We start from the raw sequence: 18,364 nt of genomic DNA, 5'->3' as shown, positions 1-18,364 counted from the left end.
AGAATATGATGTTCTTTTCGAATATTGACACAGACATTTCACTGTGGCGTACCCCTCCAAACAATAAACATCCTTCTGTATGTTCATATGGAAACGGTACTATGTATTATGTTAAAGGGATACTTCACCCAAAGATGTATTAGATATTATTTACTAGAATAATCTTGCTTGATCTATAAACACCATGCACTGTGCTGTGTTTTACCTTTTCTGTGTTTTTCTGTTTTTCTTATTTTCTCCTGTAAAGCTGCTTTGGAACAATGCACATTGTGAAAAGCGCTATATAAATCAAATTGATTTGAATTTAATTAGATATTGAATAGATTTTGCCCCCCATTGACTCCCATAGTAGGAAAAAATACAATGGTAGTCAAAAGTGCCCCAGAACTGTTTGCTGTCCTACATTCTTCAAAATATCTTCTTTTGTGTTCAACAGAACAAATAAAATGATGAAGTAACTTTTCCTACTATGGGAGTCAATGGGGTGCAAATCTGTCTGGTTATAAGCATTCTTCCAAATATCTTCCTCTTTGTTCATCAGAACAAAGACATTTATACAGCGGAACACACCTGAAGTATTCCTTCTGTATTCAGATTGACACATTCATCAATTCCCAAATATTCACTTCACGTACACTTTTATTTTACATAACATACATACAGAAATATGTTTAGGTCAATTAGAGGAAATGTCAAGTCAGGTTTGAAATGATGGAGCTCCAGCAGGGGGCAAAAGTACGTCAGTCTCTATAATACAGAATTTGTGTCATTTTGACACGTGTGTTCATTAGCATATTGTGGAGCAAAATTTCAGTTGTAAACGCTTTACACAAATCAAATGCCATGTCCAGGTGACGGTGTGTTTTCATGCATGAGAAAGGCGTCAGGCTGTTCTTTGACCCTGAAGTTACTGAAGCACTGAAACCGTCACACCCACGTGATAAAGAGTTGAATAAACTGTCAGACACAGAGAGAGAGAGAGAGCAGCGTGCGTTCAGACAACACAGAACAATGACGGACATATTAGGAACAGATTTAAAGGTACTGTGTGTCGTTGTTTATATATTCAGTGAGTGATGTCCTGATGTCAGATGATGAATGGAGAAACAGAAGAGTGTGTGAGGTTAAAGTTTCTTTAGCTGTGATCGGTTTACTTCCAGGAATTGTCTTCGGGTAAATGAACAGAATGAGTTTCACCACTGTAACAGGTGCTTTCTCAGTAATTTGGCTTTTAGTTCCATCCAGGTGTGTAAACATTTCTTTTCAGGGTGAAAGAACGTCTGAGGGGCAAAGGACGGACAGATTAGATTACATTTATACGTGATTGACTTGCTTTATGAGAACTCCTCATCGCAGGTCAATGAACACTTGAACACTAAAAATGCAAATAGGATGGATGTGGTGTGTGTGTGTGTGTGTGAATGTATGAAATGAAGGGGTCCCAGCCTTCATTTACAGCCAGCAGTGTTACTGTAAAATGAGTTTATGGGCTTCTCTGTCATCAGTGGGACAATATCTCTGAACGGTCATATATACACCAAGATGAGACGGAGACCCTCAACAAAAGGTCTCAGGACCCGTCTCAAGTATTACAGCACTTGTGGTTGTTTTTCAAATGCAGCTCTGTTGTAAACATTCTGAGTGACTTTAACGTCCCGGTTTTGTTAGGAATTGAAAGTTGACCCTGAAAAGCTGTTCACTAAACTGCAGCGGATCGGGAAGGGTTCGTTTGGAGAGGTCTTCAAAGGCATCGATAAGCGCACACAGCAGGTGGTCGCCATAAAGATCATTGATCTGGAGGAGGCTGAAGATGAGATGGAAGACATTCAGAAAGAGATTACTGTCCTCAGCCAGTGTGACAGCCCCTTCATCACAAAATACTATGGCTCTTATCTGAAGGACACAAAGTTGTGGATCATCATGGAGTATTTAGGAGGGGGATCAGCTCTAGATTTGGTAAAACTTTTCATTCATTTTACTCACTTCACTAAGGAGTCTGTTACTGTGTTTTTTACTTTGTTCATTTTATTGTACAAATCAATCTAGTTGTTAAAATCTCAGACAATCTTAAAGTGAATCCTTTAGGCCAGAGGGAGTCAATTCAGTTATCAAAACAAATTTGGAAAGCACTGGTCAGAGTTTTAGGACTTGCATTTCATCCATTAAAAACAGTTATGCTGGCACCTTGTTACAAATGTGAATGCAATAGACTTAATGAATTCAATTCAATTTCATGGTTGTTTTTTAGTCCTAAATGTTTGTTTAGCTATGTTCACAGTCTCACAGATTCACAGTCTCACAGATTCACAGTCTCACAGATTCACAGTCTCGCAGATTCACAGTCAGGCAGATTCACAGTCTCACAGATTCACAGTCTCACAGATTCACAGTCACACAGATTCACAGTCTCACAGATTCACAGTCTCACAGATTCACAGTCTCACAGATTCACAGTCTCACAGATTCACAGTCTCACAGATTCACAGTCTCACAGATTCACAGTCACACAGATTCACAGTCTCACAGATTCACAGTCACACAGATTCACAGTCACACAGATTCACAGTCACACAGATTCACAGTCACACAGATTCACAGTCACACAGATTCACAGTCACACAGATTCACAGTCACACAGATTCACAGTCACACAGATTCACAGTCACACAGATTCACAGTCACACAGATTCACAGTCACACAGATTCACAGTCACACAGATTCACAGTCACACAGATTCACAGTCACACAGATTCACAGTCACACAGATTCACAGTCACACAGATTCACAGTCACACAGATTCACAGTCACACAGATTCACAGTCACACAGATTCACAGTCACACAGATTCACAGTCACACAGATTCACAGTCACACAGATTCACAGTCACACAGATTCACAGTCACACAGATTCACAGTCACACAGATTCACAGTCACACAGATTCACAGTCACACAGATTCACAGTCACACAGATTCACAGTCACACAGATTCACAGTCTCACAGATTCACAGTCTCACAGATTCACAGTCTCACAGATTCACAGTCACACAGATTCAGTCTCACAGATTCACAGTCTCACAGATTCACAGTCACACAGATTCACAGTCCCACAGATTCACAGTCTCACAGATTCACAGTCTCACAGATTCACAGTCACACAGATTCAGTCTCACAGATTCACAGTCTCACAGATTCAGTCACACAGATTCACAGTCTCACAGACTCACAGTCTCACAGGTTGTTTCACAGTTTCAGGTTCAGTCCCGCAGGTTTACGGCCTCAGTTCAAAGTTTCAGAGGTTCAGTTTCACTTCACAGTCACAGATTCAGTCTCACAGGTTCAGTCTCAATGGTTCACAGGTTCAGGCTCACAGGTTCACAGTCACAGGTTCATCCTCACTTCACAGTCACAGGTTCAGTCTCAATGGTTCACAGATTCACAGTATCACAAGTTCAGTTTCAGACGTTCACAGTTACAGATTCACAGTGTCACAGTTTCACTGGTCTGTGTTCTCTCTGCTGCAGCTGGAACCTGGTTCCCTGGAGGAAAGCCATATTGCCACTATTCTCAGAGAAATTCTGAAGGGCCTGGACTATCTGCATTCAGAGAAGAAAATTCATAGAGATATTAAAGGTAAATTTTGTGAACACGGGATATGGTACCTACACAGTCCCTCACCACAACCACACACCTGAAATGACCAGATATGAACAATAAGTTGTAGGTTACGCCTATAAATGTTTATTTTTACAGAGATGATGTCTAATGGATGTTTCTGTTTTTGTGTTGTTATAGCTGCTAACGTCCTGTTGTCAGAGCAAGGAGATGTAAAGCTAGCTGACTTCGGTGTGGCCGGACAGCTCACAGACACCCAGATCAAGAGGAACACATTTGTGGGCACTCCATTCTGGATGGCACCAGAGGTCATTCAACAGTCCCAGTATGACTCAAAGGTCTGTCACATCTGAGTATTGTGCGTTCGTGTGCTTTCAGTCATTTGGATTGATTCAAATATACATTATATTTTACATATTAAATGAATTTGGTACATAGTAAGTAACTTGAATGACTGTTTTCCAGTCAGTGAAATGTAATCAGTTCTGATCAACTGAAGTGTGCTCTCCGTGTGTGTTGTACAGGCTGATATCTGGTCTTTGGGAATAACTGCAATCGAGATGGCAAATGGAGAGCCTCCCCATTCAGACCTTCATCCCATGAAAGTGTTGTTTCTCATCCCTAAAGAAAACTCACCCACACTGGAGGGAAACTACAGCAAAGCTCTCAAGGACTTTGTAGATGCCTGTCTCAATAAAGAGCCCAACTTTGTAAGTGCTGCCTGTCTACATGGACTTTTGTGTTTCTGCATGTGTAGTCAAGATACTAAAAGAAGCCAAACCTGTTGAGATGTGAAGAGGAAATTGTATTTAAGTTGAAGTGTGGCTTTAAGGTCCAAAAGAAGTCGTTTAACAGTTTATTTTCGTCAGTCTCTCAAGTACAATTTCAGTTGACCAAAGGAACGCAAATTACTCAAGTAATTGTCCCCCTGTTTGTTTCTATCAGAGACCAACCGCTAAAGAGCTTTTGAAACACAAATTCATCATTCGATATGGCAGGAGGAACACGTATCTCACAGATCTCATTGACACGTACAAGAAATGGAAAAGCAAACAGGCCAGAGAAGAGTCCGGCTCAGATTCAGACTCGTATGTTCACCGATCTACACATCCAAATGAAATATTATATCAAATATGTATCGTCATCTTTTAACTAACTGAGAAAAGCATGTGTGTGTGTTCAGAGAGGACGACAGTGAAGCGTCGGGAATGAAATTTGAAGAGGACTGGATCTTCAACACTATCAGAGACACTCAACGGAATGATAATAGAGTGAAACCGCAGCAAGAGCTCGGCCACAGTCAGGTTCAACACAAACAAGTGCACGTGGGTTTTATTCATTGATCTGAAAGAGCTTCAACTAGAGTTTTATTCTCTAGATGTCACGTGGACCTACACATCACGGGTTGTTCTTTGACCGTACACACGTGTAGTTACATCTGTGTCTTAATGTTTAGGCTCCAGACAGTCGGAAGAGACCCCTGTCTCAGAGCGTGTCCTCTCTTATATCTCCAGTGTTTGCAGAGGTAAGTTGTTTTTGTTGATGTGTGTAAATGAAATGCTTTCTCATGGCTGTATATAATAAACGGTGCGTTTTCTGATGTTAGTTGAAGCAGAAGGGTGGCGTTCACAAGCCGCTGGGGTTGGATGAGCTGAAGGACGTCATGTTCAGGGTAGAAGAGATGTGTCCGGGCATCACTGATGTCATGGTGATGGAGGTGGTGCAGAGATTTAAGAGGTACCCATCACCCTCCATCAGTGCTCATGAAGAGAGAGAGAGTTTGTGATGATGAGTGTGTTTCTCTGACAGGTTTTCATCTCGACGCTGACGGATGTGTTGGAGATGTCCGTGTGCTGCTGTGTTCTGCGATGACTATCTCTAGACACGATGACCTTTGACACAGTGCACTTTATTAAACACACACGCACGCACACAGAAAATAAAGCATACTCTTTTAAAGCATACATTTTGGGTTCCACGAAGAGCCAGACAAGTCAAGTGTTCTTTTTTAACTTTGTATCATAGGAACAACCTTTTCTCGCCACATAGAACCCTTAGTGAAACAGAAAGGTTCTTCAGATGCAAAAGGTTGTCTATGGAAGCAGCTTTATTTTTAATACCAGCTTTAAGAAATACATGCGTCCTCACTGAACCCGAAAAAGTGACGATCAATCACAAAACACAGCCAAACAGAACGGCTCTTCTCCGTTCACGCACCCGCTCGCTCTCCAGAGACGCACTACCACACGCTATGCTGCTTTATGCCTTTCCTTGTAAAACTTTAGGGACTTTTCATATCATTTTTAAATCTAAACATCTACTGTATAATCCGTCTCCCCTCATCCCTTTGTGATGATTTTTGAGGAACATGGAAAGATCACGTTTGTGTTTTACTGTTTCCTACGTAATTCGTTGTTAACGTCCACATTAAAGACCGTCAAAGACAAATCTGTTTAGGATTTGTTTAGTGCGAAATAAAATGTAGTGTCAATACAATCATGAAGTGTTTTGATAATGAATGTTTGGGCACACTCTTAAAAATAAAGGTGCTTCACAGCGATGCCAGAAGAACCATTTTTGGTTCCATAAAGAGCCGTTCAGTCAAAGGTTCTTTAAAGAACCGTCTCTTTCTTACTTTTTTATAATCTGAAAAACCCTTTTTCGCCACAAGGAACCGTTTGTGGAACGGAAAGGTTCTTCAGGTGTTAAAGGTTCTTTGGCATCGAAGAACCTTTTGAAGCTCCTTTTTGAGTGTACTGTATCTCAACATCTATCAAATAATCTGTAATTTTGGTTATTTTAGGGCTATGACAACTTTGATACTTTTATGTCGTAAGGACTTCCCAGACAGGCTCAAATGTTTTTATTGAAACAGAATGTTGGGGCAGGACATGATCCTCCTCAACGTACCAAACCGTTTTCATTTATAATACAGCCGTAAACATGATTTTCTGCTTCATGTTGTTAGTCTGTATTATTATTAAAGGGAAAGACTTCACATTCTCAAAAGCATTTTATAGCACAATATGTGGATACGCCCATGATGATACATGTAGAAAACTGTCAAGTGTTTATTTAAATAAAGTTATCCTTTAGAAGTGCCTTAACACATGTATGACTTTAATGCTAACGTTTAAAACAGCACTTTTGTGTATAATAGGTTTAAAAATGATGAACTATAATAAAACGGTAATGTTAACATTTTCTGTGTGAATTCTGAAATCGGTCCAAAGTGTTTGGAGCTGATCTGATCTTTCAAATAAGAACATTCGTTTATTCATTGTTATTTATACAGCGAATGCATGATGTCTATCAGAAACTCATTTTCTTGTGTAGTTTTCTCTGAGACACAGCACTGGAATGATTTACTGTGTTTTATGAGACATTATAAGCATCATGTGCTGAAGTCCAAAAACCAGGGTAATCATTACCCTCACGTAGCCAAAAATATCATTCTGACGGCTGAGCACAACCGACCGACTGAATCACATCTCCAGACAACAGGAAACAATCACGCAGTTTAATCCTTACATCCAAAAACAAGATTGAAAATTTTCACTCTATATACAGATATTACATACAATGTTTATACACATATTACATCGTTTTTACACAAGAAAAATATACATAAAAATGTAAACTTTTGTATACCAAAAAATACCTCAGACAAATTAAAGACCAATAACAAAAGGTGACTGGATTATCCTATCAGCTTTAAAAACAGTTGTACAGTACATTCAGTGAGGAATCAGTCAGCTGTCTGAACGCAGTGCAAGCCGTCGGGTCGGGTCGGGTCAGGGGGTGTGGTTGACCTGTGCAGTACAGTAGTAACACGGTAGAAACGCTGAATGCAAACAACATTCCAGCTTTTGCCACAACTGATGAACATCGGCAGAGAGAGAGCGACCCAAGATTCTCATGGTCACGTGTAGTGCATACCACCTGTCATCACATCAGCTTCATTTCATTTGTGGACGACCTTTTAAAACAACGACTGAAAAAGCAACAGTTCTAGTACACACACACACACACACACGCACACACGCACACACACACACGCGATCGTTCTGGTGCTACCATTGAGTCTCATTCATAAAACACTCGCCGAACAAATGACTGCAAATGTGTTCGTTTTACAAAATATTTTGAACCCACCAATCCAATGATCACAGTGAACTTATATTTGTTTTATGAATTTGTTATTAACGATTACTTTGAATGAATGTTACTAACGAAAATATTAAAATATCACTAATTCCAATATTATATTATAATTTATAATAAAATTTTTGTTGTTTATTAATTGTATTAAATTAAATGAAAACTACTGAACGGGTTATTGATTCTTTGTGGAGGTCTACCGGAAGTTACGTTTGGGCCACATAACGTTTACGTTACGTTGCTGCTGAAACCGTCTCTAGTCAATGTTTTAGGTGTATGATTTCTTTTCCCAGATAAAATGTAAAACATGTTGGTTATGTCATTTTGAGGTTTTACATATTTCTTACATCATTTGAGTGGGTTTAACAAACTTTAAGCATTATCCTGTCACACTTTTCTTCAGTGTTGTACAGCTTTGACACATATTTGCTCGTGTTTCATGAATGAGACAGGTCCGTTTTGTACACAAGCCGGTGAAATGTGCTGTCGAGTTGGTTTTACGCTCAAACTACAATCAGTCTTACACAATCGCCGACTGTTACTTTTTAATAGCTGTCAAAAATACTGCTGCACACCATCACGTCTCTTCCCTCCGATTAAATGACACACAAACACAACATCAACCAATTAAAATAAGTCATCACGAGACTTTTGATAGCCATTAAAACTACCAAACATGACCACAAAACGCATCCGTTCCACCGAGTATGTTGCACAAGTCTAGTTTTCTTTTTTTAATCTTGTGTTTAGTTTCTCGCCACTCAATTCAACCGATAAACCCGATCTAGAGGTTTCTACTCTATAAATATATTTAATACTTAATACCAATATATGAGATAATCGTTCAGTGTCTAAAAGCTACCAGAAACCTTGTTTTTACTGCCATACTTTGAAAAACTGCACGGGGAACGCTGGTCCCGCGTGACGTAAGGCTGACTGACGGTGAGAATAAACCTGACTGTGGAACATCAAAGCGTTCTGTAAAGAAACTGCACCGAAGCTCCGACACAGGGTCTGTCAGCTCACCGCGGAGGGTTCTTTGTGTTAGAAAGACCACACGAGGTCATCGTATGTGACACTTATTAAGCACCATAAACACACAGATTTGACTCATATATTTGGCGAAGATCTGACGTCTCTTTCTCGATGTTGAATGAGTTCCCCATCAGTGTGTTGATGTTTTCCCTTGACCCCAAAGAGAAGGTTCTAAGAGGCAGAGGATGCTGGGATTGATCTGAAGACTGGCGCACTAGGCTCGGATGATGAGATTATTGCTTGATTTGAGTTTTTCTTCTCCAGCTCAGGTTCACTGTGTGTTTGTGTGTGTGCGCGCGCAAGAACCCACGAAAGAACCCAAGTGTGAAGTGCTGGAGAACCACCTCCAGACGCCAGGACCTTACAGCAGATTCTCAACCAACAGATGTTCTGAGAGACAGGCCACTCAGAAGAGATTGTTGGTGTACGGGGGTTCATTTTGGTTTTCGTTACTGTCCTTCTGAAACCTCGTATCTCCATATTTCATGATTTTTTGCCATAAATCATTATTATTAGTCACCCTTTGTTTGTCACTGGGTTTTGCAAATATCGAACCAAGAAAAAGTAATAAAAAGTGCTTTTGACAACACAGTATGTAATCACAAGTACTGTGTTTTTTTTCCATTTCCCAACAAAAAGCAAATTTGGACATACAAGGTTTTAGAAGGTCAGTGATGTTACACAATGTTCATAGTTGGTATTCACAATGAATCCAGACGTATCCCAGACACCTCATGTAATAAATCATCATTTTCTTTTAAAGTCAAACAAGGATTTGCAAAATGTGAAATATTATTTCAGTACAATTATCTGAAGATGCTCTGTGATCAACATGCAGTAACAGATCATGGGATGCACATAGTTTTGATACGACCGTTGAAATCATGGAAGTAGTTTTGGGAGAGCTGTGTTGACTGTGCTTTTTCACTTGTTGTGCTTTAACATGCCGAGACAACAACCATCACTCCATCCCACACAATAACTGATGACAAGTGGTCACAGGGTGTCAGGAGACGGATCTAAGATGCATGTGTTAATGCCAGGTTTAAACAGAAACTTCAAGAGTCATGCACACTATCTAACATAATGACTAACAACCTGCTGCTCTCATTTGAGAAATAATGATAAAATCAGGGAATATTACCTAATCTGACCAAATATAATTATTAAGTCTTAATGAAATTGTTATCACATCTTCCACTGACACATTGCTGGCTTTACCTCAGAGTTACTGTAAAATCACTAGAAACTAATTAATTCATTTATTAATTAACGCTTAATTTTTTTATTCATGTGAGGTACGTTGACCAAACATTCCAAACTGAAAAATAATTAAAAATTAAAAAGACAGCTTGTCTTAAGGCTCCAGATCCACCGAGGCGCTTTTACGCGGCTGAAAACGGGCGCTTGAACGGAGGCGCACTGGTTCCTATGATACGCTGAGCAAAGGAACGCCATCTGCTGGCGTTTTCAAAAAATGCTGCGTTTCCATTGAAAACAATTGAAAAAAGTTTGTCCGTTTAGGACTGCTGCAGAAACAACATGGTGAATTCCATGTAAGGAGACCCACTGTGTATGTAGTAGGGCTGGGATGATATATCGTGCAATTCTTATGCTCAGTTTCTCAGTGAATTACGGTCAAATGCCGCCACATCCGAAAGCCAGGGGCGCTCTCGGGCAGAAACTCCAAATATGGGCCATAGAGGAAGTACATTTATGCATTGCATTTGGCAGACGCATAAAAGCGACTTATATGGCATTATCCTATACATTTTTGCTTCTAAGTACATGCTCCGCTGGGATCGAACCCACGACCTTGCATTGTTAGCACCATGCTCTAACCACTGAGCTTCAGGAAAGAACCAAACATAGCTCCAGGAAATGCCAATGGGCATATTCTATCGCTGTTCTTCAAACCTTTTCAGGTACTTTCATGATAATAAAGTATGTTTATATACTTTATATATACGAGTGTTGCTTTTTCAAATGCACGATTCAATCTCATAGTGATTTTAGATCAAGCAGTACTTCCTTCTGATCAAAGAGCAGTAGAATCTTAGCCATTGAGATTTCAGAATCGCTCTAGACAGGTATATTAGTGTGAATCGCGATACATCACCCCAGCCCAAGACTGTAGACAGAAATAGCTCATTCGGAGGTATTAAAAACATAACGCTTCATTATGTAAGGTGTTTAAACACCTCTGAACTGCATGAAATCATATTGCATTTCTGTCACTAGATCCTCCTAAATATCACACACAGCACTTTTAAAACCCTCCGTTCATACGCAAGCGCACCAATGCAAACAGGACCTTAGGTAGTTACACACTGTCGGCTAAAGTATAGTCCCTATCTTTTTGGGGAGCTGATTCAGCATATTGAAATAAGGGGCAGAGCTAGTTTTTTAGCTGTTCAGTTTAGGGAACCAGTGCACGAGAGGAAAACAGGAAGTGACCAAGAAGTCAACTGTGTAGCACAGTAAAGTGTGCGGTATAGACAGGGTGACAGATTGTGGCATTCAGTGGTGGACAGGTTTTGTGATAACAGTAAAGATATAATTCAGCATCATGTCAGTGGAAGATGCGTCACATCAACAAACAGAGCGAGCACAGAAGCTACTGGAAAGACTCGAGTGTGTCGCTGACCTCATGGCTTTAAATGCTCGGTTCACCTAAAAAGCACATCGTCAACTCAGCCTTACGTTCTTATGATCGCCTATGACTTTTTCTGAGGTGCACAAAAGATGTTTTGAAGAATGTTCGCGCTGCCGTTTTCCGTAAAATAAAAGTGAGACTTTTATTGCCGTGTCTGATTAACACATCGTGGTTTTATGGAGCGACAGGAACATACTGCTGAACATCTCGCCGTGTTCCACACAAATCGTATAGGTCTGGAATGATGACATTGATAAAATGTTGATTTTTGTGGCTCTGTCTCTCACGCTCAGTTGCTCTGAGGGAAAGGGGAGGTGGCAGCAGTGGCACTAGTGATGGAGAAGCCTGTAGGTGGCGCTGTAGAGCTATGGCTGGGCTGCAGGTCTTTAGGGATCCCACTATGGGAAGCCAGCTGGTGGCCGAAGGCTGCGCTAAACTGAGGGAGCTGTAGTTTAGGTTGAGTGGGGACGAGCAGGTCGCGAGATGAGGGCGAGGACGAGGGTGAGGAGCGTGCGGTCATTCCCGGCTGGGACAGAGCGGAGAGGGCAGCGGTGGGCTGCAGGATTGTAGATTGGGAGGTGGAGGGCGGGGTGGACAGCGAGGTCGAGAGGAGGTGTGCATCAGCAGTGAGGAGGTTACCGAACTGTGCCGGGTCTGTGAGCGAGAGAGGGAGGTTATTCCAGGAGGAGCGCGGAGGCCCCGGCGCGCCGCTCAAAGGCACCTCCAGCAGGAGAGGCGGGTCGGTTTGATAAGAGGCATCGTGTGGGGGTGAGATGTGATCTCTGTAGGGGGATGGCACGTGCTCGCTGGTGTAATGACTGCCCGGTGGGGAGGGAGCCCGCGAAAACGTCCGTTCTGTTAGTCTGCCGTTTGGACTTGTAGGGGGCGCTGCGGCGCTGCTCTGTGTTGGCTGGGGAGAGGTGGACGTGGGAAAATGATGGTCTCTCGGGTCGTGGAGAAGATTCCCCTCTAGCTCTAAATTGGGGAAGGTTTCAGACGTTATGCGGCCATTCAGAAGGTCTCCAATGCCTGTTGCCGTGACCCCTGATCCCGAGAACACCGCAGGGGTGAGTTCAGCCATCGAGGATAAACACAGGGAGTCGGGATACGAGGCCATCGCCTGCAGGGCTCTGACCAGCTCCTCTGCCTCTTCTGTAGTGGGCAACAATTCTCCATTCTTACCTGGATCCACAAAGAACATTCAGACGAGATGCACAACAACTGAACAAACAACTGTGATCTCTTGCAGAAGAAAACTTTCATGATCTTAGTCCTGTTGGGTGACTTTGTCACTCCAAGGGTTTGGACTGGAATTACGTGCAGAAATGCTAAATAAAAGTTCATCACAAAGCTAGAAAAGTAACTCTCTCTTTCCCATAAGTAACCCATCTTTCACCTGAAGCATAGTGGTGATGAAAAGTGTGTTTAATCTCGTGACACATACCCTCGAAAAGATCGAAATCCTGAAGATCGTCAGGTAGTCTCGGTAGCACGTCTGAGAAATCCTCCTGATTCAGCTCAAGATCATTAGGAATGTCAGGCATTTCATTAGCGATGTCATCAGGAAGCTCGTCCGCGCTGAGCTCGGGGGTAGACGGACTTCTGCGAGAGCAACAGACAAGCAAACACTGACTTTAGTTACTTAAGATACTTTACTCAAGAGCCAAAGCACAAGGTCTGTTAACTAAACTTTAAGTTGACTCGTTTAACTCCTCTGTTACATGAAAAGTGACCACAGACGTCAACACAACAGAGTGGGACGGGCACCTGACGTGGGCGTGGTGAGTGGGCAGTGTGAGTGAGTAGGGCATTGCCAGGTTGCCTTGCGGCACAGCTGGAGGAATGGGCTTTTGAGGTCTCCGCGGGCCTCGTCTCCTCTTCTTCTTGTGTTTCTTGGTCAGCGCGGGCGGTTTGGTCTTCTTACGCGGACGGCGCTGCTGCTGACTGCGTCTGATACCGTCACCACGCAGGAAATTATCCTGTTACACGAACATTCACTTAACACTCGTACAGTTCAAAACACCTTTCTTATGTCATGAAGGTAAGTTGTAGTTCTCTCACCATTTTCTTGGCATGTTCGTCACAAAGAGGCGTCTGATGAGTGATGTCAAACACAGGAACAGAGCACTGCTGGCCATCAGCGAAGCGTGCCGTGCAACTGGAAAACAGCTGCTGAGAGCGATTCAGTAGGATATCTGCAGAAACATGCTGTCAAGAAAAATAACTCGACACACTTGACCACTGTGAAACAGCACAAATCAGATTTGTTTTTTTACGTTTAAATAAGATTTTTTTTCTTTTTGTTATGACAGAAGGTGTGTTCACTGTTACACCAGTGTTTTTTATGGCTTTCCTATACAGTTTCCTGGCAGTAGATTGTAGATGAGTCATTCGAACTTTGCACGAACGTGCAAAGTTACATTACTTTTTTTGATGCACGTCTATGAATTTATTCCGTAAACACATTTCCCTTGTAGTTTATGCGACTCAGACTGTTTTTCCAAATTTTCAGACTATGTTTTTAGAATTTATGGACATTGCAGAATGAAAATTCTGTCTTCATTTACTCACCTCCAAATCTGTATACATGTCTTTGTTCTGATGAACACAGAGAAAGATATTTGGAAGAATGCTTGTAACCAAGCAGTTCTTGGACCCCATTGACTCCCATAGTAGGAAACGTATTTTATATTTTTTTGTTCTGTTGAACACAAAAGAAGACATTTTGAAGAATGTAGGCCCGCAAACAGTTCCAGGGCACTTTTGACTACCATTGACATTTTCCTTCTATGGTAGTCAATGGGGGGCAAGAACTGTTTGGTTACAAGCATTCAACCAAACAAAGACATTTCTAAAGGTTTGAAACAACTACAGAATTTACATTTTTGTGTGATAATAGGTGGCTGAAAACACGGCTAGTTCCATTTTTAGATTTATCGTGTCCTCTCAAGACTACATAGACCGTGGTACTATCTTAAGCATCAGTCCAGCACTGTTTATATGACCGTCTCAAGGATACGCTGAAAACAGTGCTGTGAAAAGGGCAAAGCTATGTTTCTGCAGCTTTGACCCTTCGTGTTTCCCGTACATGCTGTCCTTTCATACGTCTGTGGTACTGCAGACCTGGAACTGAAGAACATGTATTCAGTAACACAAACACATCACATCTAAACACACACAGCTGATGTTTAACGCACCAGAGTGACGTCTGCGAGCTCTTGTTGAGTCTCTGAACGAGCTGGGCAGTGCAGTCGGGGTCTTTGCTGGCGGCGTGGAGCAGAGCTTTCCGGAAGGCGTATCGGTATCTGCTGTGACGGGTGACTGCCCGGTCCCGTCGGCACAGGTGTTTGTACCTCTCCTGCAGGTACGTGCACAGCTGCGTCAGACGCGCCCGCCGGGACAGAGGTTTCTCATCTGAGGAGCTGAAGCACACGTACAGATGACATCAGCGGGGGTAACGTCATGTGATCATTCTGTGAGGTGCGGAACGGTTAAATCTCTTACCTGTAACCGAGACCTCCGTCATGTGACCTCCAGCCCCGAGGCAGCGAAGACACAATCTCCTCTGTCCCTTCATCATCTGTACTGTCCTCAGACCAGTCCAGACCTAATCGGACACACAGGAGCACACGATCAGACTGAGAATCACTCGTCAGGTTAAACAGAGATGCGAGCGAGTCATACCGAGATGTGGGAACAGGTCTCCGTGTTCTCGCTGTCTCTGAGCATACAGCTGCACGAGGTGTTGCAGTCTCAGCAGACAGACGGGAGGCGCTGTGAAGGCAGTGGGTCGCATGGCCACCGAGCGGCGCTGTGGGCCGTCCTGGGAGGCGGGTGGGCGGGGCGAAGCAGCGGGGGCGGGTCTCCGGCCGAGCGGCTGGTTCTGAGTCCCCGCTGACGTGGAAGGTCCGGTCTGAGGTGGAGCCGGCTTGCATAGCAGAGTCTGCACTGGCCCGTGCTGGGCGTAGGGAGGCCGATCGGTGTGTTGATGCCTCGACGAGGGTTGAGGTGGAGGTAGAGGTGGAGGTAAAGGTGGTGGTGGAGGTGGCTGTGGTAGGTGCAGGGAGTTCGGAAGCACGCAGGGTTCGGCGGCTGCGCTAAAGTGCTCGGAGGCTTGCTGATGGTGCTCACGGTCCCGGACGCTCATCCTCGGGCCAATCACAGGTTTTCTTTTGCTGGAGATCCTCTCCTCTCCGTCCGTGTCCTCCTCGTGGAAGGCGAAGGGGTCGAGGAAGTCGGAGTCGGAGAGGGGCAGGGAGGTGAGGCGGGAGCAGGGAGGAGACGGAGGGAGGCCGTCCAGCCCGTTAGAGCCTCTCAGAGCCAGAGAGGGAACGGTGATGTTCAGAGCGACAGACTCCACATGAGTGCGACCGCGTACCTCCTCCAGAGCGTCCTGCTTCTTCTTGCGTTCCTTCTTAGGGATGAAACCCAGAACCTGTAGGTGGCTGTTACAGTATCTGCCGAAACCAAAGAACATGAGACATCTGCGTTTACAGATGAACAATTACACATCCAAATGAATAACCAAAATTCAACCCTCGAACACGATCAACAAACAACGGTGTTATTCAGATTTTTACCTGCGCTCCTCAGCTTTAGGGATGGGGTTAGTGCATCGCTGACTGTTGTACTTGGCCACATATTCACACTGTTTGAACGGAGCGGTTTTATCCTCCAGGACATGACGAATGCAGAAGGCGTATCCATTCAATCTGCGCTGCTTGCAGAGCTTGGGGCTGTAGGAGCACAGCGGCTTGTTATCCACCTCTGAGAAATGGATGTGTTTACCTTCATACATCACGTGACGCGGGTCCCTGAGAACATCAGCTGATGACAGAGAGAAACACAAACATGACAGTTTCATGAAACACACACAGACCGGTGCGTTCATTCATTAAAGTCATGTTCAGAAAACACTTTGCATAAGTTCTGATGCGTCACATACTCATAACTGATCATAAAAACAGTATAACACAGTTATGCAAGCCCGTGTGTTCGGGTTTAATGTTTGAACTACACTGCACATCATAACCAGTTCATCTGCTCATAGGTTAACCACAGGATGTCAACACAAAAAAACGATGACATCAGAGGAACCCAAAGCAAACGTGTGTGTGTGTGTGTGTGTGTGTGTGTGTGTGTCTTACAGACAGTGGAATGTAACCGACAGAAACCCTTTCAAGTAGTTGAAAACATTTAACTAGATCAATACAGTATACATTTGAATTTATTATTATTACATTTTATTATTATTATTTTACTAGTTTTCTTACTTTTAAGTTCGTCTCGGCATTATATTTCACACAAAAAGCGCATTCTGTATTGATGTGGGTTCATAACAGCATCAAATAAACAAACCTGTCATCAGACTGACATGTTAAAAAACTAACAAAAAATACTACATTTGATCATAAATTACGTTATTGCGCTATAATAAAAGCACAACTCTTTAATTTAACACTGTCAATGCGTGTTTGTTTAATTGGAGTGACAGGCTGTTAAAATCACACATTATTTTGGCATTTCACACGTTAGCTGCGATGCTAAAAACAAACCCAGGAAACACAAACAATGACGTTGTGCTGCTCTGGTTTTAGGCCTACAACGATGCAAATCAGCTTAATATATTATATATAAGACCATTACGACTAAACGTTATGATTTTATTGTACTGAACACAGGGGATTTATAAAAAAATTAATCGCAGTAAATATGGCTAATAAACAATGGCAGTCGGGCCCGTTGAAACAGGCCATGATAGCGGAACCCTGCAATCGATTATAAATTATTATTCGCCACTTAAATGTATTTGTAAATAAACAGCATGAACACATATGTAATTTCGAGTTATTTAATGAGAGAATATCAAAGAAAACTTAACGAGTCTTCATAACGTATATTTTGAGCCAGTGTAAACATAGGCCTACATTAACTGCTAAGCCCCGGTGTTCGAGTGAGGCGGAGGCGGCGACAGAGCAATCAGATCACGTTCACGCTCATAATCGAGCCCCCGGATTCCGCCTACCTGCAGTGGGTTTAGCCTCTACGGCGTTTCACTCCGGGCAGACCGTTCAAACGCCCAAAACATCAACTGCACGGAACGTTCATTGGAATGCTACGTGATGGTATTCCTTGCTGTGGTCGTGAACCGTTAAACCGATCACAAATGTGGTTTTAATATTATGTTATCTTCTGCTCTCATTTAGCAGATCTGCGGGGGTTTAGAGTTCAGTGCTCGGCAGACTCACAGCACCACTACCGGCACCGCGGGGACATGACAACCGCTCCACTACCATAATAAACTACATAGAGAACACCATATACAAAAAATCACACACTCATGAAAACGTACATGACCCTAAACTACATATAAAAAAACCATACACTCACGATCACATACTTCAGCTCTCATACCATAGTAAACTACATACAGAACAACACATACAAAAACACACAATAAACTGTCAGACTGAACTTCAATACATACCCCTGTTGAAAAAACCAGCATACGCTGGTTTGGTATGTTTTTATGCTGGCTTGTTGGTTTGTGCTGGTCCTTAGCTGGTTTAATATGGTCAAACCAGCATCCAAACATACCTAACCCAGCATATGCTGTTTTTTCAACTGGGACATTTTTCATTTATAATCTACAACCTCATACTTTTCCTCAGATTATTCTTTCCATCTTCACTTGCTCACAAGAACAGGAATCACAATGCATTGCTTATTTTCATTGTGTACATTTAGTCATTTAGCAGCAATTTGCATTGACATAATTGTTTAAAACATTATTTTGTAGAGAGTTTGCTCTGTCATAGTGCATACACTATCAATAGCTCATCCAGCAATAACTGAAACACATTTTAGAGGATGATAGAGATATGTGTTTAAAAC

At 42.6% G+C, this 18,364-nt stretch overlaps 2 protein-coding genes across 2 annotated transcripts; one reads left to right on the top strand and one right to left on the bottom strand.

Annotated features, from left to right (window-relative positions):
* Positions 1-970: 970 nt before the first annotated feature.
* stk24a (serine/threonine kinase 24a (STE20 homolog, yeast)) lies at positions 971-6,828 on the top strand. The gene is made up of 10 exons (XM_057335621.1): positions 971-1,041; positions 1,669-1,956; positions 3,528-3,636; positions 3,799-3,956; positions 4,143-4,328; positions 4,564-4,706; positions 4,802-4,943; positions 5,075-5,143; positions 5,225-5,355; positions 5,428-6,828. The coding sequence occupies exons 1-10, from the start codon at positions 1,012-1,014 to the stop codon at positions 5,444-5,446; spliced, it is 1,275 nt and encodes a 424-aa protein (XP_057191604.1). The 5' UTR covers positions 971-1,011; the 3' UTR covers positions 5,447-6,828.
* A 117-nt stretch (positions 6,829-6,945) lies between these two features.
* LOC130555415 (INO80 complex subunit D) lies at positions 6,946-17,746 on the bottom strand. Its single transcript, XM_057335618.1, has 10 exons — positions 17,496-17,746; positions 16,051-16,297; positions 15,155-15,927; positions 14,975-15,077; positions 14,668-14,892; positions 14,490-14,599; positions 13,532-13,665; positions 13,238-13,449; positions 12,915-13,072; positions 6,946-12,652 (listed from the first exon to the last, which is right to left on the bottom strand). Exons 2-10 carry the CDS (start codon positions 16,266-16,268, stop codon positions 11,760-11,762), a joined length of 2,826 nt encoding a protein of 941 aa, XP_057191601.1. The 5' UTR covers positions 16,269-16,297; positions 17,496-17,746; the 3' UTR covers positions 6,946-11,759.
* Positions 17,747-18,364: the final 618 nt, after the last annotated feature.

The sequence above is a fragment of the Triplophysa rosa genome, linkage group LG6, assembly GCF_024868665.1.
Source record: "Triplophysa rosa linkage group LG6, Trosa_1v2, whole genome shotgun sequence".
Lineage (NCBI taxonomy): Eukaryota > Metazoa > Chordata > Actinopteri > Cypriniformes > Nemacheilidae > Triplophysa > Triplophysa rosa.
The sequence above is the reverse complement of the archived record's forward strand: the minus strand, read 5'-3'. Positions and strand labels throughout refer to the sequence as shown.

Bases quoted from the DNA above. Each gene is read 5' to 3' on its own strand.
- stk24a (XM_057335621.1), top strand. From the start codon at position 1,012: ATGACGGACATATTAGGAACAGATTTAAAG. The intron at 3,957-4,142 runs GTCTGTCACATC...TGTGTTGTACAG, and splicing joins AGTCCCAGTATGACTCAAAG to GCTGATATCTGGTCTTTGGG. The intron at 4,944-5,074 runs GTGGGTTTTATT...CTTAATGTTTAG, and splicing joins TTCAACACAAACAAGTGCAC to GCTCCAGACAGTCGGAAGAG.
- LOC130555415 (XM_057335618.1), bottom strand. From the start codon at position 16,268: ATGTATGAAGGTAAACACATCCATTTCTCAGAGGTGGATAACAAGCCG. The intron at 13,666-14,489 runs GTATCCTTGAGA...ATGTTTCTGCAG, and splicing joins TTCACAGCACTGTTTTCAGC to ATATCCTACTGAATCGCTCT. The intron at 13,450-13,531 runs GTGAGAGAACTA...TTCGTGTAACAG, and splicing joins ACGAACATGCCAAGAAAATG to GATAATTTCCTGCGTGGTGA.